Source organism: Neolamprologus multifasciatus, chromosome 12 (genome assembly GCF_963576455.1).
Source record: "Neolamprologus multifasciatus chromosome 12, fNeoMul1.2, whole genome shotgun sequence".
Classification (NCBI taxonomy): Eukaryota; Metazoa; Chordata; class Actinopteri; order Cichliformes; family Cichlidae; genus Neolamprologus; species Neolamprologus multifasciatus.
In genome coordinates, this window is record NC_140450.1 from 23159419 (window position 1) to 23186819 (window position 27401).

Below are 27401 nucleotides of genomic sequence, written 5' to 3' on the forward strand. Positions count from 1 at the left end.
GGGAGCACTTCACGGTCAGAGACCATTTTATGGACAAGCAAACTCACTATCCGAGCCATATGGTGGGGCTGCGCTCTGTTGGGACTGATCCATATTTCTTTAGGCTGTTAAGTTTTCTGATGCTTTTGTTTTCCTAACGAGCGCACACAGAAACAATCGCTGGGATATCACAATGCAAGCGCACCGAATCCATAAAGTTTAACAGCTACATGGGTTGCTGTTTCCCCCTCTTCTGCTCTACCAAAGCTACTTCTCACGGATGTCCAATTCATAATGTTCTCATGCATAATGTACATCAGTAAAAGCAGCTGCTTTGCTTCATCATGCTATGTGCTTTTACTGTACATCTAAGAGTGCGGGATCTCCTGAGGCTCATTAAAACCGACAGCGTTCCTCTGACGTGGTAACTTTCAGGCTACAGATGATTGGGGATTCTTTAAGTATATTAAAAGCTACTGTATTTAAAAAGTAAGTAAAATATTATTCCTGGAAAAAGAGTTTGAAATTACAAAGTGTTAAAGGCGAGGATCCTAAAGTCCTAAAAACAAAAACAAAGAGAGACAAACAAATAACACTAGGCTACCCCCAAGTGGTGACGCTGTATAACAGATGCAAAGTCCTGGACCACAGAGCAACAAGAGAGAGGCCATCCGTTAACTACTGAAGCAACCAACATGTGACTTTATCATAAAACAAAACAACTTTATTTGTTTGGCAATTTCATGACAAATTGCAGGAAAGATGTTTTTTCCAAATCATTTATCAATTAATAAGAAACAAAAACAAAATACACACATTAATGGGAGTCTACTTTCCATTACATGTACAGTTTAATTTCTTATTTACAAAGTTCACCCCTAATCTTAAGAAGAAAAACAAAACAAACAAATCACTTGTGCATCGATGAATCTTCAACTTAAGGAAAAGGCAAAGGGACTGAACCCATTTCTCGGTCTTTTGCTCTTTTTAACAGTAGAGTGGTTAAAAGGCAGCGAGGTCATCACTTCACCTTACATGATCAGACATTTACTCACACAGTCACAACTACTCATCATCGCTCAGTGGGGGAGCCCTGCTCACGGTAAAGATTAAAATAGCCTCAAAATAAAGCTGTGTAACCTTTACAGCTAAAATATGATACTTTTACTGTCACCGCTGTACAGCACGGATACAAACTAAGAAAGAAAAAAAAAGGAAATGGCAACCTAGAGCTATATGTTACCATACTGTTTTGGCAATAATGCACATGAATGAGGCAGATGAAAGGTAAAACATTCATTTCTGTTTGCGAAGACAAAACAAAAAGTAGAGGAAAGGTATTTGTGGCCAACACTTGCCACACCATCACTGTGAAAAGACAAATACAAACATGAGGAGGGAAAAAAAAGTAAGTCTGTAAAGAAATCCATAAAAAGGTGCTTAAAGATCTCAGATGTAGAGCTGCACGCGATTCAGAGGTTTTCCAGTTTAAAGAGAATCTATTGCAACGTGTCAAATATAAAAGGAGTCACCTGCACAGAAGTCGGTTATTTTTAAGGGTTTTTTGTACACAAGAAAGGCCAAAAACCGTCAGATTAATTTTACACACATTATTATTATGCATCTACATGATTATTTCGATAGAATATGGCTTGTTATGGTTATGTTTTAAAGGAGATTTGCAGTATTAATCACCAATGCGACTAAACCACATTAACAACAGTTTTTGGCTTAATACTGCCATTCATATCGCAGAGGCAATGACATTTGTTTTTATCACTTCCTTCAACCTGAGCACATCAAATCCATCTTATATCGCTTTCACGTCAAATCAAAGTCATTTATTCTCATAATTAAATTTTGATCTGTGTATGCAATGAATTGGGTTCTGTGTTCAGAGTCAATTACTGCACAATAAATAGGACAGGTAGGTAGATCTTGCAGGATTACTTTGGGTTTGTTTCTTCTCCTTTGTTACTGTAAAGCTCCATTACGTCACTCTGGCTAGTAAGGCAGGTTGTGTGTATATAAAGAGGAAAGTGCATTGACTTCATGGCCCAAAGGCATACTGACACATACATACACACGTGTACATACAAAAAAAAAATTCATTCGATTCATAAAAAACCCCACTTTCATTCCTCTTGAAAGCAGTAAACATCTTTGTCATCGTTAATAAATTAAAGGTTCAGCAGTTCACATTCATCAAATGGCTGTGTGTTTGTGTATCTGTGTGCAACAGCATTACGGCTAGGTAACATGTACAGTTCACATTGGTTATTGTTGTCCTGTGGCTTTTCTCAGAAGCTCTAGGTCTTTGCGTTTTTGAGTTGCAGGTCGCGGACAGCCATACATCTCCAAGCCCAGAGGCAAGTAGCGCTCCTGCAGCCCTAAGACGTCATCGCCTTGTCCAGCCAGTAGTGAAACCCAAAAAGGAGGTGAGGAACTCCCTCGGAAGCCCCAAAGTGCCAGACTCTCTGTGATAAAAGGAGGGGGAAAAAGGCATGTAAAAGAAATCTAAAATACAGATAGTAGACAGACAAACTAAAGTAGTACTAACCTTTACTATGCAGATCAGGATCTTTGGCCACACCAAGAGAGACCAGATGTGGTGCGATATTGACCAGCTCCCCCGACTGTCCCCGCGTTGCCACGAGGACTATTGACCTGGAGGAAATAAATACTTCTAATAAAGCCACTCTACAGCCAGAAGACATATTATAGTGTCATCCAAAAAAAAGAAAAAAGGAAAACCACGTTAACCCACACAAGGAATTATTAAAATACATTTTACTTGCTGATGACACTAATTGATATTGCTTTTTCCAAAGTTTAAACACGCCCTGAATACAGAGGGAAACATTTTACAAAAAATGCTTTGATCTTAGTAATTTATCACCAAATGAAAAAATAGAATATATAATATTTAGTGACGGTCAAACAAATAATGAAGTCAATATTATGACGAACAATGTCAAAATAGAAACTAAAATTAAAAATGTCTGAATATTGACCATGAGTTATGTTGGCAAGCTCATAAAAAACACGTCTAGAACTACATAATTTTATATAAAAGTTCAAATATCTTAAATCGAAAACACTCTATTGTTCCCTAATTACCTGCTGTGTGATGTTTGGGGGAAACATACAAAAGCTAATTCAGTTTATTTACACTGCAACAGAAAGCTGAATAATAAATGGACTGGATTATAATGAACTAAACAAAACAGACCATTTATTAAACTACACTGCACATTCAGTTGTTTGAAGTTGGAGATGAAATCTGAACTCAGAGAAAAGGTTCAAATAAGTCATTAAAAGAGTGATGTATGTCTGTCAAAGGGGCAAACTTTGGGGAGAGCTATGAGGAGCAATTTAGATTGTGCAGTTTATTCTGTAATTTTTAAAATAATTGTTTCAAGATTTTTTTTATTTGTATTTTGATGAAATCTAGTTACACAAGTGTCTCCGGTGTGAATAATCCCTGTCTGAATCCCAGCGATATGTTTGATTTCCTGTCAACTTTTATTTTTATGGGAATTTTCTGTTTATTGTTCATATTTACGAACTTTATTTGTTTTGTGTATGTATTTATTTATCAGTTTTGCCCTGCCTCACCTGTTTGGTATGTCAGTTTCCATCTTTTTATCCACTTTACTAAATGAGGTTTTCTTGGTGACTTTTCCAGAGCAGGCATCCACTGAGACCAGGAAAAACCCCGGCTGTGAGAAGGACATGGTGATCTCATTCACCTTGGGGAATTACAGCAAAGAAATTGGATTAAATAAACCCCGTTTTAAATCTGAAGTTTAAAACATGAAGATAAAGTGTTTGGATGTATTTTTATCTGTCTGGCAGTTTTGCTTACAGTGATAAAGGAGACGTTATCTCCTCGCTGCTGCTCTTTAACGCTGAGAGACTTCACTTGAGTCTGGAGGTAGGAGGTCCATGGCTCACTGGAAAACACAAGCTGAGACAGACACATGTCGATCAGCGGTAGTAGCTTTGGATTTAATTGACCAAATGAAGAGGTCACTTTAAATGTTAACAAACCTGTTTAGCACCGCAGTCTCTGCAGGGCTGCGTGTTTAGAGTCGGCATAGGCACCACGACTGAGGGAGCCTTGGCGTACTTGGGGTAAGCTTTGGCTGTACAGTTACAGATCTCTTTGGAGGATGTAGTGGCTGTGATCTTCACTCTTTCACAGCCTTTAACAGAACAGTAGCTGTGACCATCACGACCATGCCGGGCCCGAAGGTAGAGCCACAATAAGCTGGGGATGATGAGCACAATAAACTTTTAGAAGCTCAGTAGAGTCACTGAGGGATTAAAAAAAGAAAAGAAAATAGAAAAAACACAATTGAAATAAAATTGATCTCATTTTTTATTAAAAACCAAATCTCCTACAGTCGTCACATTGCAGTATTTTCAACTGCGAGTTCAAACAAGGAAAAGGAAAAACAATCTTTCATCTCACCCAGCAGTCTGGTCAAAGTAGTACTTCCTCTCCATTGTCTTTTTCTGCAGCTCTGGGAAGGATAACACGGTGCCGTAGTCTGTGATGTCATCAAATGTGTTACTTTGCCTGTCATATGTGTCGGACATAATCTGAAAAGTGGTGTCTGACGGATAACAGAGTCCCACCAGCACCCAGTCATCCCTGAGTGAATGAAAGAGCAGTTTGAAAGTGGTTGAAAACATCAGTACAATCAGTCAATGCCGTGTGTTGCATCCTCACTTTAGGACATTACAGATATTTCAAGACTTGGACTAGCAGTGGCTGAAGAGGCGAACACACACAGTCATTCTTATTACTCACTTATCAAAGTTAATGAGAGAGAGGACCATTTCTTTGGGCGCAGGCCCACTCCAGTGCAGAGTGTAGCTCTTGCTCATCATCAGGATGGGCTGGTACTGCTGGGACGACGCCCCCTGGCTGTTAATCCCCCTCAGTAACAGAGGAGAATTAGGGTATTCATCTCTGCTGATGGATAAACTCAGGCTAGGGGCTCCTTGGGTCTGGATGTACACCTAGAAGAGAGGAGGATGTTGTGGAATGTAACAATCACTTTTACATCAGAAGGACAGAACAATACTGAGGTGCAGACCCGAGTGCGTTGTACCTGAGAGTAGCGGCCGCTGCATATCACGCCATTCCACTTCAGGTTTTTTACACAGCCAGGATGTTGGATCAGGTAGTTGTCTGCTCGGCCAATGTAGGTGTCACTGTAGCCTGTCACTGAGCCGTCCAGATCGTGAAAGATGGAGGTTTTGTCACCGTCCAGGTTGTTTTCATCAAACCACTCTCCAGGTTGTCCAAAGAATGCCCGAAGATGCACCTGAGGAGTTTATTTGTGTTACTTACTGAGAGTTGATTTTTAATCTAAGTTAACCAGGTATCTGCTTAACTTTCCATTGTTTCCATAATGATCTTCTCCATCTTCCTGGGACAGCTCACTTACTTTTTTTAATCGAGATCTGTCTATGCACTGCATAAGGACAGGTAATATACCTGCATTATATTTTTTTGGTTTCTTGGCTGTGCATCTTTCAAAGTTTATGTGCCAAACTGAAATCTCCAATCAAGCTACTTGACAAATTAGCCTATTAAAGGTTGCCTTTGGATAAAAAACAAACAAACACTGCACTGTACAATGATCCCACAAGAGGGCGCCAGTGATTTACAACAGTTTCTGCACAGGCCTGATTCTGAAAGATGGCTCCTTTATTCTTCTGTGTTCTGTCTGCCTGAAACAACTCCCGATTCTGTTTCTGCCAGGCCTCTGACCCAAACACACTAAAAAGTTAAACAAACTCTTTGAAAACATATCAGATCTAAAGGGTAAAAATCTTCATGCTGGATATCAATGCTGATATAGACTGGGTAATGTGTTAGGAACTAAAGGAAAGTTTGATGGAAATACATCCTAAAAATCGAATTGAAAAAAAAAAAAAAAAATCATGTAGCAGGCTAGTCCATTTTAACTGCTGCAACTCAAAAGGGTACTCAGTAATTCATATGGTTCCCAGATGCTTGGCTGCATGCCTGAGAAAGTTGGGGCATGCTCCTAATGAGAACACTGATGGTGTCCTGGGGGATCTCCTCCCAAATTTGGACCAGGGCATCACTGAGATCCTGGTATTTTAGCAAGGCGAGCATGGGAATAAGTCAATGGTTTCAGCTCCTTCATCCTTCAGGAAGCGCCTGCACACTCTCACCACATGAGGTCGGGAATTGTTGCGCACCAGGAGGAACCCAAGACTCACTGCACCAGCATAGGGTCTGACAATGAGTCCAAGGATTTTATTCTAATACCTAATGGCAGTCAGAGTGCCGTTGTTCAGCCTGTGTGTCCCCTCCAAATGTGCTCAGGGTGAATCTGCTCTCATCTGTGAAAAGCACAGGCCCAAGTGGTGGACCTGACAATCCTGGTATTCTATGGCAAATGCCAGTCAAGCTCTACAGTGCAGGGCTGTGAGCACACGGCAAACTAGGAGGAGTCTGGCCCTCATGTTAACCCCATGAAGGCTATTTCTTATGGTTTGGTCAAAAGCATTCACACCATTGGCCCGCTGGAGATTATTTTGTATGGATCTGGCAGTTCTCATCCTGTTCCTCCTTGAACTAATGAGTAGAAACCAGTCCTACTGATGGGTTAAAGACCTTCTACGGCCCTGACCAGCTATCCTAGAGTAACTGCCTGTCTCCTGGAATCTCCTCCATGCTCGTAAGACTCTGATGGGAGACCTCTGTAGGGTCCAGGTATCACCTAATGCCACCAGTATTGACAACAACCTCACCCAAATGCAAACTAGTGAAAGAACAGTCAGAAAGAAAGAAAAAATGGCAGTGTCTTTGACCTGTAAAACCATTCCTGTGTTGGCAGATGTTTCATTGTTGCACCTCTAGCGCACTTGCTGCTAATTTCATTAATACCAAAGCAGCTGAAAATGTTTTGGTGTTAGCTGAAAAAACCCTCATGCTACTTAAGTGACCGGATCAATATCCTAGACGTTTAAGTGGCTTGATGCTATACTCTGATTAAAAAGTGTTCCTTTAATTTTTTGAAGCAGTCTATTAAAATATAGTTGTAGGGGTAAATAACAAATAGGAGCAAAGCACAAAAGAGAAAGTGGGCATAAAGTACGGTGCACTGGTTTTAGGTAGAAATAAAGGAAGGACAACGGAATGAATCGGGTCAGAGAAGGAATATTCACATCTACTGTTTGAATAAACAATGTTCTTATGACGTCCCAAGTAGAGTCTCACTGAGCCTTACTTACTGTGGAGTGGAAGCTGAGCTGGGACAGGTTGTTTCGAGGGGTGAGCTGCCAGGTGTTCTTCAAGTTGAATCCCACTGCACTGGTATGACGCGTGGCATTTTCTGGTGTAGTTCGTTCTGGTGTGGTTGTTGTGCGTTTATTTGTGTCGCTTAAGGGGGCAAAGCCACGAAATGTGCTCTGTGTAAGCCGCACTGGGCCATCGTAGATCTGAAAACCTCGGATTGGGAACGTCCTACGGTGGAGATGATGAGGAATAATCCACAATTAGGCAGGACAATTGATGGAATGTATAAAACCAGACTGGGGTAAACAGTCATCATTTACATGGGGTACAGGACCATTTTAGTCATGAACTTGCAAAACCCAGCTGTGTTAACATTAGCAATGTAGATGTTACAGTCAGTGCAAGACAGCTGTGATAGCTATTTTAAGAGATGTTTAAAAGAAATCCAGAAAAAATGACCAAACAGAAAAAGAAATGTACTCGTTTCCCCTGGCAAGAAATAACAAGTGTCACCAGCAACAACGGCAATTAAACCAAGCGAGCCAGATGTCGCAGGGCACTGAAGAGGCCCGTAAAACGATTTTAAAGCTCTACACAGTGGCCACAAACACACTGATTCTTGAAACTCAAATACAGTAATTATTTTCCAGCATCCTACTTAAGCTCCTCTTCTCTTGTATAACAATATCTGTAATAAAAGAGACAGAAAGAAAACAAAAAACACATGGAGACAGCAGCCAGGAGATCCTTGGGGCATTGCAACAGCAACAAATTAGGATTTACCACCCTGTCTGATTTGGTATTACAGCAGGACGAGCCTCTTGTGGCACAAATGGTGCTGGGCAGACTGCTCATTAACATCTGGGTTGTTCACTTGTGTCACACCCTACATATATAACCCTCTAAATAGGACTGAAACTGTGACAGCTACCTGAAACTAAAGGGAGCTGTGTTAAAGGTCTGAAATGGTGAAGAAAGTTCCTTTTCCTGCTATGCAACCAAATTCAGCACAAGGCATTTCCTTCCTAAGAACTGCTGTGCATGATGCCACCACCATTTTTTATAGACTACTTAAATGTCATTTCATTTCACAATCTCACTATCAGCTAAAAGCAGCTGTAACACCTTCATCTGTCCATCTTTTCAACAAGTCGGTTGCCTTGCTGGCTTCTCTCTTCCTTGTTTGTTTTCCCAGCCTACATTTCTTTGGCAGCTCTATTCCCTGAAATTCCTGAGAAAAGTCAAGTTTGATTTGGACTTTTGCCTTAGCACTCCAAATATGTCTTTCCACCATTCATCATTTAATCTTTCACTTATTACTCTCCTCTCACCTGTTTCTAGGTAGCGTCCTCATCTTTCCGTCAATTCCTCCCACGCCCCAGTATTTATTCTGTCCTGCATTCGTCCCCCTGTTCCGGCTCTCACCCACAAACAGGGACTGTGTCACCTCCTGGCTGGAGCCTTCATCTTTAGGGTAGCTGCCATCACTGGAGAACAAGGGATAATACATAATTAGTTAATTATTAATGCAATTGTTTCTGTACTTTGCAGGAAGAACAGCCACCTTGCTATCATATCACTTACAAGACGTTAGCCCATCCAGCGGGACGACAATAAAAACAAATAAAGCTTAAAAACACAGTGAAAGAGTGATTTAGACAAGTACACACCTGGCAAAGGACAATCCCACTCCATTGTCGGCAAAGCTGTTCAGAAAAACGAATAAGAGAATAATATGTTAATATTATATATGATATTTTTTGTTGGGAAGACATCCTTCCTTTATTTTCTCACCCTCGGTTCACTGGAAGACTTGGAGCAAACTGCCAAACCAGCACATACTGAATCATAGCTAATGAGAAGTCTCACCCAGAGTTCTTGATGATAATGTCTCCACCGCGTATCCACGCCCCCAAGTCGTTGTTCTTGAAGGAGATCAGAGTGTCGATGACAGCTGCCACCCGAGGACGACTAGGGTCGGCATTTTGGTGTGGGCGAAATCTAAAAAAAATAATTCAATAAAAATACTTTGTGACTAAAAATACTTTTCTGATATTTTCCTTGGGTTTTTTCGATGACGACATCAGTGTCTTTGTAATTATTCATGCTTACCACAGTGTCACACCAACCCCACCACTTCCCCATTTTAATTTTAATACATATGGTACTCGTGAAAGTCAATGCACTAAATAACATGCAAACACATGCAAATTATACATAACTGAAATTTAGATTAAAGGTTTACAACTCCACTGTTGAATTGCTGTGCTTCATCTTTAGGTGGCACTATAGGAAAAGGGCATAGTGGCATTAGTCACAAAAGGTTTCTTTCTTCCTGAGAACATAAATGTTCTCAGAAATACTTTCATAGTGTTCAAGAAAAGGGGAGGCTCATGTTCTTTTTGCACCCTTGTGGTGGCATTTCAGGGTGCTATTTTTAAAACCTTGTCAAAAGCCAAATCATTGCTCAAGGGATTTTTTTTACCCAACTGTGGAGCTAGATGAAACCTCTGAGAACAACATAAATCGCTGGAGACGTTTTCTAACATCTGTTACCATATCTTGCAAATACACAACACAAATCTCCCCGTGCCTTCTGCACTTGAACAACATTTAAAATCCCTCCCTTCATACTTGTGCACACAGACCACAGTGCGCAGTCTCACTAGACACATTTTTTCCACCTAGCTGAGGGCTGTATTCAGGTAGGCAGCTGCAGAGTGGAAACTATCTGTAAAGTCTTGTTTTCTCTGTCAACACAAATCTGACAGACCTTCCACTAAAATGCAGTAGTGCACTATAAAGCCATCTGTCTATCCCCGTCAATGGCTACATCCCAGCTGATATTCAACAGGGAGCTACAAATACCTTAATTCATGCAGTTTGTGACAGTAGCACTAAACAAACAGTAGATAAGTAAACCACAAATACTGAAATATTTACACAGAATAACTATACACTATGACGCATTTGATAACCAACCGCAGACTCTTAAATAGTCTGCTTGGATACTGGATGCTGGATATGTGCCAAAAATCACTTCCAGGTCTATGCATTTGTAACCACGAGTGGTCAACATGCCCTTAACTGTAATACTAACAGTTATGGAAAACTTAAAGTATCAACAAATCTCTTTGCAGTCTGTGTCTAGACACATACACACCTGGCACTGTTGTCCAAACATAGGTATTCCCGGGGGTCAGCAGCAGTGGCACTGGTGGTCTTCACTCCTTTGTCGATGAACAGCCCTGCCTGGAAGGCATGATTACAATAAAATGCAGTAAAACCGCAAGTACAAGGAGGTTTTCTGCTATAGGGACATAAACAACTCCACTAGTGTATCTTCTGGTGTGGAACCTGATACGTGCTTAAATGTAAAGTTACAGAATGAAGGCTGTACATGTGTCTAAACATACGGATTAGTTTTCCCTGTTAAAATAAATTAAGCCTGTCTGTGTTTTTTTTGTACATGGAAACCTGGCCTGTGAGTTGGTCTTGTGGTATAACCGAGGCATAGTCTTAACCTTCATGGCTCCTTCCTCTGTAAGAGAAGCTGGACAAAGAGCTTACAGTTCACCTGCCCGACTTCTGTCATTACAAAACAGAGCACCATTGTGGACCCTACTAGTGCGTGTGTGTGTGTGTGTGTGTGTGTGTGTGTGTGTGTGTGTGTGTGTGTGTGTGTGTGTGTGTGTGTCTGTGTCTATTCCCATTTTCTAGCAATAACTAAGTAATCAAACAGGGATTTATGTGCAATGTCATTTGGAATACAAACACTGTATTTCTCTCCTCCTTGCTAAAGCACAGAGACACAAAGAGACAGCATAGCAAGAACTTGGACTGCAGAGTGCACAAAAAGCAAGACTAACAATACCTTAAAGTTGGAGTGTACACGATTGTTGTAAAAAATCCCCAAAGGTGTGAGCTCGGCCTTGGTCTCTGGCACCAGGCCATGGGAGTCACCTGTGGAAGAGCTGTGGAACACAAACCAAATCCCAGCATCCTGGAAGAGGAAGTAGAATAGAGAAACAGAAGATAACCATGACAAACAAGAGGAGTAGGAATTTCATTATCAGCACTGATATACAATCAGCTGGTGGAACATAAAAAACAACAACAACAACAACAACAACAACAAGTGCATCTGGGTGAGTGTCAAACTATTCTCATGTTGATGACATCCTGCAGAAAGATTAAAGTTCACAGAAACTTACTGGCTTCTTTAAGTTTGCAGTCCAAAACAAAGAAATACCCCCACTGTTAAGTAGTACACAGCATAACCCCTGTGGACCTCCGAGCAGTTTGAACCAAAATAAAATTGAGTGATTTCTTTTCTTCTTTTTTTTTAGCTTTTATGTTTAAAGGTCTTACCATTTTATTGCTCCATCTATCAAACACTAAGTACTGTTAAATCCCCTTTTTATTGATGGATAACTTTTTATGAGCATGAAGGTCTTTAATTTTATGTAAAGTTCAGCAACACCAAAGCCAGTGTAGCTTTACTTTTTTGCTTTTTTAATAATAGTTAATCTATCAATAAGGACTTTGCGTTCTACTCTTGGTGACATGTTTCCTTAAACCATGTGGAGAAAGTTATTTTTCTTTCATAGCTCTGATATTATTACCTGAGAACCAGCTGCTGCATTACTGATGAGGTTGTTGTTGGGGTTGGCGATCCAGAATGTTGAGACTGCCCTGAAAAACAACCACAAGATTACATACACATAAGTAGACAGAGATATTAAAAAAAAAAAAAAAAAGGAGTACCTCGGCAGATCATAAAATATGATTAAGAAGAAGAAGAAGACAGACATCAAAGAAACCTGTGAGATTTCCCAAATTCCCTCAATAATCCACCTCTCCAACATAAACGCTTCACGGGGAAAGCTCAGCCAACAGACACAGACACACGTACACGCTATCACGCTCTTGGAAACAGACCTTTCTGTTTCCTCACAAAGGCACTTTTCTTGGTCTTGCTATGACATGAAAACATCCCATGGAGAGGGGATGTTGTTATTGCCTGGATAAAACCACCTTGCCAATATCTCTCTTACACAGACCATCTGTGCTTTCTCAAAATACGTCTGCACCACCACACATGTTCTCTCACGGCTAATGGGTATTATTTGTTCCACTTTTAATCTAAAATGCAGGCATTGCATTTTAAACATGGAAATCAAATAACCCTTTATATACACCTATACCCTTTATACTCTGTTGGTATAAATAAAAACAAAGATGTTTCAATCCAATGAAAGGACATTAAAAAATTAAAAAAAATAAAAATAAAAAAATCACAGTTAACATACAAACACGTATAAAAGATACGAAAAGTGGTTTTATCCCGGTACAAATCTATGATATCTAAGTATTGTGACTAATCAGACATGTTTTTGATGACAGAGTGGAAACGTTATGCTGATGCCGATGTGATTCCTTATATCTGTAACCACAAATGTACATCATCGTCCTGTTCTCTTACTTGCACTCTGTACTGGGCGAGGGAGTGTAGCCCTTGTAGACTTTGTCCTTGATGCTGAGGCAGAGGGTCTCATTGCGATCGGTGGGTAAAAGAGTCCCAGGTCGGGTCAGGAGGCCAAGGTTGTGGTAGAAAGTGTTGCGCTGCTCAATCCCATCCTCAAGGAAAAAACAGTGGCCCAAGGTGTCGTAGCCTATAGTGTCCCTGACCTTTCCAGAAATGGAACACAAAACACAGAAATTAAGAGGAAAAAAAAAAAAAGAAAAAAAAATAATTTCAAAACAAAAGAGCTTGGACAAGAGACTTTTAGACTACTTTGACAATAACAGCAATAGCTATGTTAAGATATAATCAAAGATATCTGTTTTGCATTAGAGCAACAAGCTCCTTCACACATTTCAAACAGGCATATAAAATCTTTGTGTCCATCGTCTCCGTCTTTGCAGAAGTTTTCTTTTTTGTTGGCCGTTTTTATTTTGTTATGTTTTGCAATGTGTTTCAAACTTATGTCCTGCAGAAAAGAACTGCTGTAAACCAGTTTTAACTGATCCAGGCCAGTTCCATGCAGCCCATTATATGTTCCTTTTCCTGTATAATAAAACGGAATGAAATTTAACACCCCAAATGAGAAATACAATATGGCCAAAACGCGAGTGCCTGTCTCCTTAAATAGTTAAAATTCCTGAACAATTTTCCTCTTACTGCTGAAGCTTTGGTATGTAGAGAAAGACGGTAGAAGATGGTCAACAGGAGAATACTTACAGGGTCACTTCAGTTTTTCTTGTTTACCTTCTGGTGCCAAGTCAAACAATGACATGCACCATAAATGAACTCAATTTCCTCTGTACAGTTAGGCTCAGAGCTTCAACGATGCGGACTCAAAACAAAATTAAAAACAAACCTGAACCCTTCAGTCACTGACCACATACAGACAGTGTGATTTAGCTGAGCTAAGTTAGTACCTCTGTGTATAACTACATTTATCCAACAAGTACAGTGGTGTGAGAAGTGTTTGACCCCTTCCTGATCTCCTACTGTTTTTCATATTTATCACACTTTTGATCACAATTTTCAATATTAGACAAAGATAACCTAAGTAAAAATAAAATGCAGTTTCTAAATGATGATTTCATTGATTAAAGGAGACAAGTTATCCAAACCTACCTGGTTCTGTGTGACAAAGTAACTGCCCTCTTTATAATCATGAATTAACTGTGACTAAGTTCAGTTTAACTAAACGCGCTCAAGCATGATTACCGGCAGACCTGTTAGAACCTGTCTGACAAAATGAAACCAGTTAAAAGATCTTGAAAAGCAACACCTCTCTGGGAACTCCCAGGCCCTCCAAAGGCCCATCTCCCCTCACCACACTCCCTGCCGGTAACTGATGCCCTTAGGGGTCGGTGCGTTGGTGGTTCTTGGTGTCTGGGGCTGGGCGCTCAGGTATGTACCAGCTCACTCCCGGTGACTACTTGGCGGGGCCTGGTGCCTGTTGCCCAGTCAGGCCTCTTCCGGGGCAAAGGCGGCCCTCGGGCCTCCGGCCTCTGGGCCTGTGGCTCGGTTCACTCTGGCACAGCTGGCTGCCGGCAGAGCTGGCGGGCACGCCACTGCAGCCCCTCTGGCTTCTGCTCCGTGGCTACTGGGTGACTCCTCATCTGGGGCTCTCCTCAGCTCTTCCCAGGAGGGTGGCACGGATGCCCCTCCAGTGGTCTTCCTAGGGCTCTCGCACTCTGGGACCTCTGGATGTCTGGAGCCTGGATCTCCTCCATGCCTGCTTCATGCCCTGGGAGACAGGGTTATGGCTCTCTACACCCTCTAGCAGACCATTAAATGGGGAAAGCTTTTGAATACAAGCGTGCTGATCCACATGGGTGTGCACACGGGTGTTCACTGTTCATAGACATAAACTACACCTTTATTGGCTGCTATTTCCAAGCACATTGTGAGCTGTCGGTCCTGCTTGCGACACAACAACATTCAATATTTAGTATTTACTGCTGTTTACACTTAGCTAGATTAACGTGATGGTGTTGTGTTTAGTATGTTGCTCTCTTCTTTTTCTCTCAACAGGTGATCCAGGAGATTTATTTTTCCTCTTCTTTCTCTTTTTAAGTACCTTTTCTCACTGTCCCTCTTCCCTTCTGTTTTTCTTTTCCTTCATCTTTCTTTCTCCCTTTCCTATCCCTCACTCATGTCTGTCCCGTCTGTAACAACTGAAAATAAATCAAATGGACCAATACGGCAAAGCAGTGATGATCCATTTGGCAAAGTAAATCCATTGGGTATCCTTGTTGGTCTTCAGACAACAATTCTGACGGCTAAAGAACCAAATGGGACAGGCAAAAAAATAAAAAAAATAAAAAAAACTCAACACATCGTGGCACAATCTAAAGAAACACCTGAGAAACAAAGTCACTGACATCTGTCAGTCTGGAAAGGGTTACAATGCAATATCTAAGGCTTTGGGACTCCAGTGAAACATGATGGGAACTATTATCCACAAATGGAAAAAACTTTGTGAACAGTGATGAAGCATCGACAACTCATCCAGAAGATCACGAAAGAACCCAGTACAACATTAAGCTTCTACATGACTCGCTTAAAGTCAGAGTTTATGATTAATCAATGAGAAAGAGACTGGGCAACAATGGCAGCCATGGGAGAGTTCAAGACAAAAACTGACCAAAAAGAAGATGAAGGCTCGTCTCACATTTACCAAAAAACATTTGATTATCCCAAAGACTTTTGGGAAAATATTCTGTGGACTGACGAGACAAAAGCTGAACTTTTTGAAGGTCTGAGTCCCGTTACATCTGGCATAAAACTAAAACAGCATTTCACATAACACCTCATACTAACAGTAAAATATGGTGGTGGTAATGTGATGGTCTGGGAATGTTTTGCTGCCTTGGGGCCTGGAAGACTTGCTGTGGTAAATCTAACCATGAATTCTGCTGTCTACCAAAACATCTGTTTTCATCAAAGAATCTGTTCGTGACCTCAAGCTGGAGCACACTTGGGTTCTGCAGCAGGACAATGATCCAAAACACACCAGCAACTCCACCTCTGAATGGCTTAAGAAAGAAAAAAAAAAAAAGGAGACTCTGGAGTGACCTGAATCAGACTAAGATGCTGTAGTACAAGTGTAAAAAGCAAGTTAATGTTCGAAAACCCTTAAACATGGCTGAATTACAACAATTCTGAAAAGCTGAGTGGGCCAAACACCCCCCACAGTGCTCTAAAAGACTCAATACCAATTATTGGAAATGCTTGATTGCAGTTGTTGCTTCTAAGGGTGGCCCAGCCAGTTATTAGGCTTAGGTTCAATCGCTTTTTCACACAGGGCCATGTAGGTTTGGAATTTTTTCCCCTTAATAAAACATCTTAATTTAGAAACTACAATTTGTGTTTAATTTTGTAATCTTTGTCTAATATTTAAATGTGTTTGATGATCTGGAACATTTAATTGTGCCAAACATACAAAAACAGGCCAAACACACCACTGTATATAAAAACTTTTACATCTTTCTAAAGAGACTAAGATATTCTATAAGTGTGAAAGATGGAACAGGAAAGGTTGAGAGTGAATATAAAGGAGATGGGGAAAAAGAAAGGGGGATACAAGCCTTCACAGTAATCAGGCGTTGGAGGATACAGTTGATGAGCTTTGTAACAAACCACCAGTTTCCCACAATATGCTGCTCATTATTAACACTATGACTCATGTATGGTTTTCTACATTCTCACATACGGTGACATATTCAACACATTTTAAAAGGCTTTACTAACCAGCAGGCCATTGGTGGCGTGGATGGTGAGACAGCGGGAGAAGGAGTGGTGTATGGAGAGTCCGTCCACAAAGGTGGCCTCTGCGTAGCCTCCCTTCTGGTCGACATCCCCACACATGTGGAAGTGGAGGGGGTAGCGGCTTTTTCTAGCCTGCTGACCCATGTTCTTTAACTCCACGTAGGACAGATGCACTGATGAGAAGTTACTGAGAATCTGTAGGTGTTGAGGAGAGAGTACAATGAGCTCCCACCCACGACAAAAGCAAATGACGCCGGACTTTTGGTCCGCGTAACAAATGCTGGCTGACTAAAGTAATAAATTAAACCATTACAACTGTCTGCGTTCATCAACGACTGCACTGGGATATAAACTTTAGCCCATCTGGCACCGCGCTCTGTGAGTCGAGCTGTTTCAAAACCCCTGATGCTGGTGAATAAGCCGTGAATTACAGAAGCATAAATTAAAAGTTACGCACGCACAGAGATGCGCACAGCACATAGTCACACATGAATGCATACAAATAAAACGATACAAACAAATGTTCAGTGCTGTCTAAAAGGTCTTTTTTGTGGGTATGGCAAAATCAGCAGGATCTGGTTTCTGTTAAGAAGGTATTGGCCAACCCTTTCAGCTCACTGAAACTCAAGTACGCACAGTAAACACTGACCCTTACCCTCGCTTACATAAACACACACACACACACACACACACACACACACACACGAACTAATTGTTTCAACAGTAGATTCCACTCCACAGAGTCAACCTGACTTAAAATAAGAGAAAGGGCAACTCACTGGACAGATGAATTGAAACATGAAACGCATGGTGCTGAACTGTGCTAAATTCGATTTGGCAGACATGACAGATGGCTTTTTGCCGGCATAGAAGGCCTAGTTACAAAGAAAACGCTGACTTTTCTTTTAAAAAAAAAAAAACAAAAAACAACAGCTTCATGTGTCCGTCTGGTGTACTTTGAGATTACAGTTAGAAAGCTGTTAACATGGAGACAAAGTCTTTTGTTTAGCACATGGGGGGCAAATTACATAGACTCTGAGGAATGTTTGCGTCCATTTGCCACCAATTTGAATGAAATCATACAAAATTACAGTGAGCTCACTGACTACACTGGGACCCATGCTAGACAGCAGAGATAAATCTACATGTTTGACCCTCATGTGCCTGCTGCGTTTGCAGTTTGTGCTGAGCCTACTGAAGAATAGTCTTTCATATAGATTCAAACTTGACATGAAGTGCAAGAAAAGAGAAACAGTGTGATGGTAAACAACACCTCTCACATAGGCCAGTACACAAATGTAGAATGTATGCACCGTTCATCTTCACAGTGAGGAAACTGTCAAACAGACTCTGAATAGCAACCTTTAACAGGAAAGTACAGTCATGCCAACTCATGCAGAAAGATCGGCACAAAGTAAATGTGCAATAAATTTACACACAGTCTTGTTTTCATATCTCTGTGGGGACATCTAATTGACACAAAGCTTTTTCTAGCCGCTTGCCCTAACCATCAAAAATGAATGCCTAATCCTAACCTTTAGCCTAACCATAATCAATTGTAACCCTGACACTAAAACCACAGTCTCAAAAATGCCTTCAAAATCATGTCGACAGGCATTTTGTCCCCACAAATATAGTAGCATTCCAATTTTTGGTCCTCATAAAGATATCTAAACATGGTACACACGCGTACCTTGATGTGGCCTCCAAAGGTGTCATGGTTGTAGAACTGACACATGTTGTCTCCGTAGCAGGAGTTTTCCATTTCTCCATAAATGAGAATGTTTCTGGATAGGAGACCCACTTCGGCACGCATGTCGATGCCATCTATGATCTCTCCGGTATGGTTATACTGAGGCTTCCCTGAGCAGCACAGACAGATAAAACTAGAGGTCAAAATACTACAACAAGGAGAAATTCTTAAAACTCTTAAAAGAAAAATATGTACAGAAACCATGAAACGGGTGCAAGTTGTTACTTTGTGTGAAAGCAAATTAGAGGTATGGTGACAGCAACATTTAATTAAATATCACAGCAACACGATTTGGTTTCTGAGGCGGGACAAGTCATACTAAAACACTACAATAACAGCTTGCTTGTGTTTAGATGATGCATCACCTAGCAGCCTTTCAACTGTAAACCACATTTAGCGCGTATGGCAGCTCCTGCTCAAACACTAACTAACCACACCCCAAAAAGTACCCACCAAACCAACACACATGTAAAAGCAAAAGTAATCAAACACGTATGAAACATCATTCATCAACGCACAAAATACTCTCTGCCACAGATGATATGTGGCAGGATTTCAACTGTTCAGCTTTTCCTGGTAACAGAAACCCTAAATTCAGCCCACACACACACACACACACACAAACAAACACACATAATAACACACCCTTCTCTCCAGGAAGGGAGTTGACAACAAAGGAATGAGATCAGGAAACATGCCTGATAGAGAGATGGACAAACTGCGAAACTGTCAGTGTAGTTTATTAACTTAACAATAGAAAACAGGAGGAGGTGAAGAAGGGGTGATGCATCCAAATCCATAAACCACTCATAAACCGCCCCGTGGTTATAATAAGATGGCCCTGCTTTTAAAAAAAAATAAATAAATAAGCTGACAATCTCTCCTTAGCATTTTCCAATAATCTTACGTCACCATAACAGCTGAAAAGGAAATGAGATCCCGCTGGACCGAACGATTAATGGCCCTACGTCTACTAATCACATTTATTAACTACAGAGGAGCATAAGTGATTTTTTACTAGTCTTGACACAGGCCTTGTAAAATGAAATGTTTCTCTACATCAGTTCCTATTTGTACTGTTTGTGACAGTAGCTCCCAAACACCAAGAAATAACCCCTCAGGGCAAATACTGACACAGCTGAAGAAACCAATGGCTGTCTCTCTCTCTCTCTCACCTTGTATCTTGACCTGTCGGCTGTTACAGTGAGGGCAGGGCAGCAGGGTAAACTCTTCAGCCTGGTGCATTGAGTAGTCCGTGCTGGCAACTACGATGCGATCCCCTGGTAGCCATGTCTGTTGCACTTCATCCTGCAGGTTTAGCACCACCTGGTCCACAGCATCCACCTGGAAGCCTGCAGTAGGAACACCTGAGGGGTACAGAACAATATTGGATTTTAAATGAAACATAAGGTCCAGCACAGCACGATAGAGGGAGGAAGGCTAACGCTTTGTAGTCTTCTGCAATTAAAGAAAACATTGATTTGACTTCTAGCACAAGATTGTTGACATAAAGGCTTTCCACTAGAAGAAAAAAAGTAATCTATAAATATAACTATTGAAGGGAGTAAAAAAGTGACGCTCTCTGTTGAGGGCGAGCCGTGAGTTAGTGGCATTCCCAAAAAGTCTTTTTAAAATAAAAGCCATTTAGAGTGTCACACATTGATTCATTACCATCTTATTTTGAAATAAATAACCAAGGACCAGACTGCAGTGACCTCACAGCTCATTGTGGCAACAAGTACAAATACCCCAGCTAACTAGAGTTTATGTTCTAATTGCTAGTTAGCCAACATAAGCCTGGTCACAGCAGGGTAAATGTGTTCTTTAGCAGGTATTTCTTTGATGTTTCTGCCTTATTTTTCCACTGAGTATGGTTTTCAGAGTATGACACGTTGTACTTAAGAATTGAAAAAGGTCGTGGTAGAAAGCAAAGGTCAGAGAAAATAATAATAAATTGCAGTGCACGCATCTCTATAAAACTGTGTTCTGAAAAAATTCATTTCCACTGAGCACTAATTCCAACTTAAGCTTCTCAAAAGTTCACGAGAAAGCAAGAATTAATTAGGAATAAATACCAGAAGTTGAGATTACATGGTTCGTTTTGGATTTCGTTATTTCTTACCGGTCTTCCACTCGCTATAGGCAGTGACCGAGAAACCCACTCCATTGACAGTGGTGAAGTTCCGTCTTGCCAGAGCTCTTCCTCCTGTGTCATGGTTTTCGTGTTCCCTAACATCCTCCGAACATGATGCATTTCCACCGCCTATCACGGAAACCAAAGCCCACGCCTGCCTGGAAAGACCGAAGGAGTTAAAAGGAAGGTCGCAGAGAAAATGGAAAAGAAGAGGAAGTCACGAGTTTCACATTATTTTCGAAGAAATCATTAATAAAAAAAAAAAAGAGCTTAAAGCCTAGCTGCAACTAATAATCAACACCCATTACTGCTTCATTATCGCATAACTACTTTTAATAATGTTACCTGTGCATATTTGCTTAGTCAGTGATGGTGTTTTAAACCCTGTACTTTAACCACATTCTTACAGACTGACATAAAACCACGTGTATTGAGTGATAAATGTAGCTGTAGCTATTTCCACAGACAATGCAAATTGCAGACACTGTGCTCATTGACAAAAGCAAATGTCTGAGATAAGCATGAAGCAGGAGAGTGGGTAAAAAGCAAAAAAGTGAATATCAGAGAATGTCAAAATATATTAAAGCGAAAAAGTAGAAAACCAGCGGATATCACACAAGTCATGGGATTATTGAAATAATTAAGGGAAAAATTTAGGAAGGGATGGGTGGATGTGTTAAAGCTACATTTGTTTTAACTTCTGTTCCAGGTCCTCCCTATCCAAGATGCCAAGAAAGCTTATTTTAAATGAGATTACAATGATTCAATAAGGAGAGGCTGAAATCATTTGAGCAAAGCAGCTTGAGGGTGTGGATGGCGTATAACACTGGCTGTGCTTTTCAGGGTGTGCGATCTAAAATAAGACAGCACAGTATGAGACATACAGTCTTGGATATTTCGAATATCATGCCCTTAGCTTCTCAAGAATGGCTTCCTGTTTTTCTCTTTTTTTTTCCCCCTCATGAATACCAAAAACATTTCATGGCAGCTGCTCTAATCTACTTATAAACTTTAAAGATTTTATCAGGCTGACCAATACGCCTTTCAAACACAATTTACCATTCATGCAACCCGTGGAACTGTATCTGGGTCGGCAGTTGTCCATCCAGACTCAAAGTGATCGTGTTTCCACCGAGCCGTTGCTTGGCTCATTGCACGTGGTAAACAAACCCAGAGTCAACTCTATACTTAACCTCTTCAGCTCCATTTTATCCGGAAGTAAAGGGGATCTACAGCCAAGCCTGCCACTCATGTCATATCTGAAGATGACATGATATAAGATGATTTAAGCGCATTAATAATGCCAGTGTTTACCTGAAAAAAAAAAAAAAAATCTCTTAATATAAACAGCAGTTTGTACTCCAATTCACCAAAGACCCTCTATCTGTTTAAAATAATTCATCTTGCTGGCATAATCACAGTCTTCTACAAAAGGTGTCTTTTTGTAGATGTGAGTCACTGTGACATGGAACAGCACACCTCTGTGATACACAAACAGGATCCATCTGGGGCATCCACTCTTGTCTTTCATTAGAGCCACAGCGTGTGACTTTCTGCAAACTGACCTGCTGCTGCCTGTGTGCATGTTTTCTCAGTAAATCAGAGCTGAGTCAGATGGTTAAAGACGCAACAAGGGAGGAAAAAAAAAAAAAAAAAAAAGGATCCTTTTTTTTATTATTATTTTCGTCATACCCTTGATTTGGTAATCAACCTTTGACAACATCATTGTTTAACTGGAACTGCTAATGTGTGGGGGCCAGAGGTGAACTCACTATAGAGCACTATGAATGCGTGTTTCTTGTGTTTGAGTACTGTCCTGAGACACTGCGGTTAAAAGACAGAGGGGTCACATGCAAGAAGCAGCGGCTAACAGATTTGTGCATCGCTGCCAGGAAGGATGGGCGGACCCACCGAAATAAACCTGTGGAAATTAAATCAAATAGAAGCTGGAGGTCACAAGGTATGCACGCTGGTAAAGCACTGACGCAAATGACAATAAACCGCTGAGAAAATCTGCAACACCACTCCCTCCTCCATCTCCATGAGAAGGCATTCATTATAATGCTTAATCCTGTAACCCATCTCTCACAGCCACAGCAAAATAAACAAACAAAGCAAAAAACACTTTGTGACTTGTGTGATTTCAGTACATGATAAACTGTAGTCTGAGCCTATAAAAACCAACAGTAAGAGGATTAGAAGAAACAGTCTTAGCGCACAAACCTAACTTCCAACAACCACTTCACGCGCTCTATCGTCTGATCCTGTCGCGCCACTCTAGATTTGAGGGAAACCGCTTCAAGTCCTGAGCCACATGCTCCAGTGTGGTGGCATTAAGGTTATGGGCAGCCATGAACTCAGTCTAATCATGTCTTTTTGTTAGTTTAATAAGGCATCACCTCATGTGACCACGACTGGACCTGGTCCTTCTGAAGGGCAAAAAAAAAAATCTCCTTAGTTGCCACATTTTTGTACAAATCCTGGAAAACACTGTGCATGACCCTGTTATCCTGTACATGTTTCCTTTTTCTGGTGAAGCAGTGACACAAAGGAAACAGGAACTACGACTGATTCAAGAGAACATCCTAAATGAACAGAAAGCCAAGTTTAAAAAAAAAAAAAAAAAAAAAAAAAAAGGCATTTTTCCAGGGATGCTGGATGTGAGACAAAAAGCTTGAAGAAAGTATTGATGCGTCAAAGGTAACTGAGTTTAGTTTAACTGGTGACCAAAAACACAGATGATTCACAGCTTTTGCGGCAGCGTTTACCTGTACTGGAGATCCAGAACAAATCTGCTGCCGAGTTTCTCTTTGATGACCTCCCTGGTTTCTGGCCCAAGATTTCTCTCGGCAGAGTCTCCCACGGCGAGTGTGACAATTCGGCCCACCGGAAGGGAGCGAAGCAGCTGGGCGAGCCGCTGGCTGTCGTTGCGGGAATCGTACGTGTCATAGCGTTCTGAGAACAGCAGAGCAGCCGTGTCCTGGTCCACCACGCGCAGGTGGATGCCTCGGCTGAAGTTTCGCTGGAAGGCATAACCCCCCGTGGCCACCCCAGACGCCGGGATGCTTCTGGTTAACAGAGACCAGGAAACTCTCTCAGTCCCGTGTACCTCCAGAGTTCCACCGGCCTTCACGCCAATGAACTTGCGGCCAAATGTGGGAACCTCGGAGACAGCCTCGTTGTCGGAACGGCCCATGAGAGCAATGATAGCATGGGAACGGTAGCGACATTTGGGCGAACCGATGTGAAGGGCGCCACCTTCTTCTATTAGGATGTGATGTGTTCTCAATGTTATGTTTTTGGAGCCGTCATGGCTGTCTGCAAAAACTACCCGACCTGTGAGAAGTCAAAGCAAACACGTTTAGTTCATTCTTGCTGTATGTTCCATCCAAAAGTTCATAAACTGAGCTTTAATAATAACAACTGGGTTACTTTGACTCAATCTGTGTTACATCTCTAAAAGCTACTTTACCAAAGTCAGACACCTTGTGATGTGCCTACCTCCTGATTGGATGGTAAGTGAGTGTAAGGTAGCAGAAGCATCCAGTCTAAACAAATCTCCTCTCCTGACAATGACAGCCCGCTGTGGTTGGTGACCTGGATTCCAGTTACTGAGAGATGGGCTGTGATCTGGGCAATTCTCTGTAAATACGAACAGAAAGATGTACACAAAGATGTTTAAAAGTCATACAGAAATGGTTAAGAAGCCTGGAAATTCATAATAAATAATCACCATCTAACTCAGGACCACTACTGAGGCTAAGGACAAGGATAAGCGTGAGAAAGAAAGCCCCCAGCGACACTCCACAGCAGATCAGAGTCTTCTTTCTTAGCTTTTGCTGGAGCCTCTGCGCATCCTCCCTACGCTGGTTCTCTTCTGACAAGGTGACCCTTGTTTGTCGCCCCAGCGGCGGGCCATGAGGTTTTATCGGTGGAGGCGGAGGCGTTTTAGCATGTGGCATCGAGCGGACTGGAGCCACTCGTCCGGGGACATAACCTGGGCACCTCTGGCTGCCCTGAGGTGGAGGCACAAAGACCGGGAACCTGCTGGGGCCATCACTAGTCGGCATGGTATACGTGTCTGCTACCTGAAAGGCGATCGATGAGAAAGAGGGCAGAAGAAGAATAAGTGGCAAGGACTGTACGCAAAGCATCAATAATTTTGTTTCAAATGAGCTTTTACTTATGGTTGGTTTACAAAAAATCTTGAAAAATAACGATTTTCTGCTGTCAGTCACGAGCAACTTTGGAAAAGGTCATATACAAAATCAAATTTCTTGTTTTAAAGTTTGGTTTGTATTTTAATATACAGACTGTTCAGCTGGAAGTACAAAGGTACCATCAGGCAGGCTTGGTGTTTAAGGATGAAACAAGGAGAAACTTAAAGAGGTCAAAGTGAAGGAAGACAATAAAAATGTGTAAAAACAGTAGGAGGTAAAGAAATAAAACAGGCTGATTCTAGGGAAACAGGCAATAACCCACAAAGCATCTCACTCCAGGACCCCCAGGTAAAGATCTTCAGAGTGGCACTCAAAAGCACTATTAATCTACTCCTCCAGACAAGTTTGGCTTGAACCAGCGTGATATGGGCTGCTCATGTCCACAGTAACGAAGGAGGTCGTGAATAATGGATCACCGCATTCTTCAGACTATGTTAACACAGCTAACAGATGGCACCAATTACAGTAGGAAGGAGGAGAGCGCTCTAGTCCCAGTCAGTCTGTGCTCGGGAGAAAGTAGCACAAAGCGAACAGAAGACATGGACGCTCAGTCGTCTCTCACTCAAGAGGACGATAAATCAAAAGTATTTTTCCTGCGTCAAGGAAATTCTGTGAAACTCCAAAGACAAGTTATCAGGAACTTAAAGGAAAACAATCGCCAACATTGTAATGAATTTTTAACTCGCTTTATTAATTGGGGTTTATTTACTCAAAAAGAAATGTGTTTAGATCCTCAACTCCTCTTTTGGTGCCTTTACTGTATGAGGACCAATCATGCTTACTCGCTTAGTCATTCCCCCCGAAGCTCTACTGTGCGCCAGGAAAAACTCTGATTGGCTTTGAACAAATTTTCCTGGAGACTTGCTTTCATCTTATAGCCTTAAACCAAGCATTTATGCACAAAAGTGCACAACTTGAAGCGACGAAGACACTCCCTGTTGTTCTGTAAAAAGACCTGACCCATGTCCCACAACACAGTGGGTCATGGGCGTAACTAAAGTACACACAAACATGCAGAGAGAAATATGTGGGCACACCTGCACGCACAAACACGCAGGGGTAGAGGACATGAGTGTGCAGAAAAAAGGCTTCTATACCACTTTTTGTAAACAGAAGTGCTCACTGTAATAACATCGCTGCTTGCCCTTTCTAGATTTTTTTAAACAATAATGTCAAAATCAAATACACCCCAAAAATGATGATTTTAGTCTTTAAATCTATCAGTGCTTCACACCAGTGCCAAGCCACAAACACACAAAATGACCACTGTCTTGACAGGCCATCTTGTCATCATTTTAGACCAGAGAGCAACAATAAACCTCTTCTACGCATAAACAAAGCCATGTAGGAACAATCAAGGACTGTTCAGACAAAAGCTCAGTCATTCATTTAACCTTTAAAATAAACTGGGCAGAACAGCAGGTGGTTCGCCCACTTCAACTTGAAGTATCCCATTACAATACCATTCCCCACCTAAACATATGAGTGAATGAGTCTTCAGAAGCAGATCTCTGGCTATGTTTTTACTCCAAATTCCAGACTTATTCTGTTCCTGAAAGCTAAACCGATCGCAAGCCTGCAGACCTCATGTGTTCACTACTGACTCGTTCTCATATCAGCCGGAGTCTGCAGCTACCGAATATCAAACAGATGTGTGAGGAAGCATTTGGGCCACACCATCACGCATTCCTCGGCTGTAAAATCACCCGTTACTGTAGGGTTACTAACACTGACGCCATGTGTTCACTTAAAACTGTACAGAGGGAGTAACAACAGCGCTCACAACCACGCGTCCACACTTGTTCTGTGTGCGGACCTCGCTGTGTAACACTGAGGTTAATGAGGATGCGTTCAATGAAGGATTTCACTATTTCTGGACTTTAATTTTGGCCACCTTCTTTTAAACCTGCACTTCCAAATGGCGTGTTACCGAGTTTCCACAGCAAAAGAGGAACTCGAGAATAAGAAGCATGAAATAAAGAAGTGAGCAAAGCTGGAGAAGTATTCATTATTTACAGCTTTTCTTCTGTTTCGCCGTTATAGTAGCTGGTGAATGGGACACGTAGCAGCACGCTTTGAGAAACTTTTAAACAATAGCTTAAGAGTCAATTATGACTTTTGTCGTTCACTTATAATAAGCCTAGTGCCCCTTTTCTAGAAAGCAAGCGTTGCTTTAGAGGTTCACAAGGTTAAATTCTCCCCTTTCCCCCCTAATGGTTGACGGACGGACACAGGCACAATGTAAAAGCGGCTGGCCAGGCGGACGGTGGGGTCTTACCGTTGGAGGGACAGTCCTATTCCTCTCCCGGCTCTGTCCATTCGCTCTCTTCCGAGCCCTGAAAACGTTGCCCCAGCGGTGGTGAGACAATCAGATAAGTTCTCACCCTGACAACTCTGCGCCTTCGTGTCCCTTCTTATATACCCTTTGTTCACATGGTGGTTCTTTTTCTGCTGATAGGCTGTCTTTCTCCCCGCGATCAGCCTCCGGTCCCACAGAGAGCGAAGCAGGCGCGGCTTTCAACCGAGGAAGACGCGATGCGTTCAAAGGCTGTCGAAAAGATTGTAACAATAATACCCACGAGAACGGCCTCCCTGAGCTGACATAGGAAACCGGGGATAGTGGAAATAACGTTGCAACTCAGCTGTTGTTATTGTTTTATGAAGGAAGAACATAGGTTCACTTTCCAAGGCCCGTTAAACAGCAGTCGCTGCATATTATGGCCGCATCGAAAGACCTA

General features: G+C 41.6%; 1 protein-coding gene across 1 annotated transcript; it reads right to left on the reverse strand.

The window, feature by feature from the left end:
- Nucleotides 1-677: 677 nt before the first annotated feature.
- cemip2 (cell migration inducing hyaluronidase 2) lies at nt 678-27195 on the reverse strand. The gene is made up of 24 exons (XM_085181436.1): nt 26942-27195; nt 24177-24531; nt 23945-24085; nt 23212-23779; nt 20432-20601; nt 19485-19676; nt 18250-18419; nt 16539-16751; nt 12753-12958; nt 11893-11962; nt 11142-11270; nt 10431-10519; nt 9137-9268; nt 8938-8973; nt 8599-8754; nt 7264-7495; nt 5103-5318; nt 4799-5010; nt 4457-4639; nt 4033-4252; nt 3848-3949; nt 3598-3731; nt 2540-2646; nt 678-2456 (listed from the first exon to the last, which is right to left on the reverse strand). Exons 2-24 carry the CDS (start codon nt 24511-24513, stop codon nt 2257-2259), a joined length of 4215 nt encoding a protein of 1404 aa, XP_085037562.1. The 5' UTR covers nt 24514-24531; nt 26942-27195; the 3' UTR covers nt 678-2256.
- Nucleotides 27196-27401: the final 206 nt, after the last annotated feature.

Bases quoted from the DNA above. Each gene is read 5' to 3' on its own strand.
- cemip2 (XM_085181436.1), bottom strand. From the start codon at position 24,513: ATGCCGACTAGTGATGGCCCCAGCAGGTTCCCGGTCTTTGTGCCTCCA. The intron at 5,319-7,263 runs GTAAGTAAGGCT...TAAACTCCTCAG, and splicing joins AGCTCAGCTTCCACTCCACA to GTGCATCTTCGGGCATTCTT. The intron at 4,640-4,798 runs GTGAGTAATAAG...TCATTCACTCAG, and splicing joins TCTCTCATTAACTTTGATAA to GGATGACTGGGTGCTGGTGG.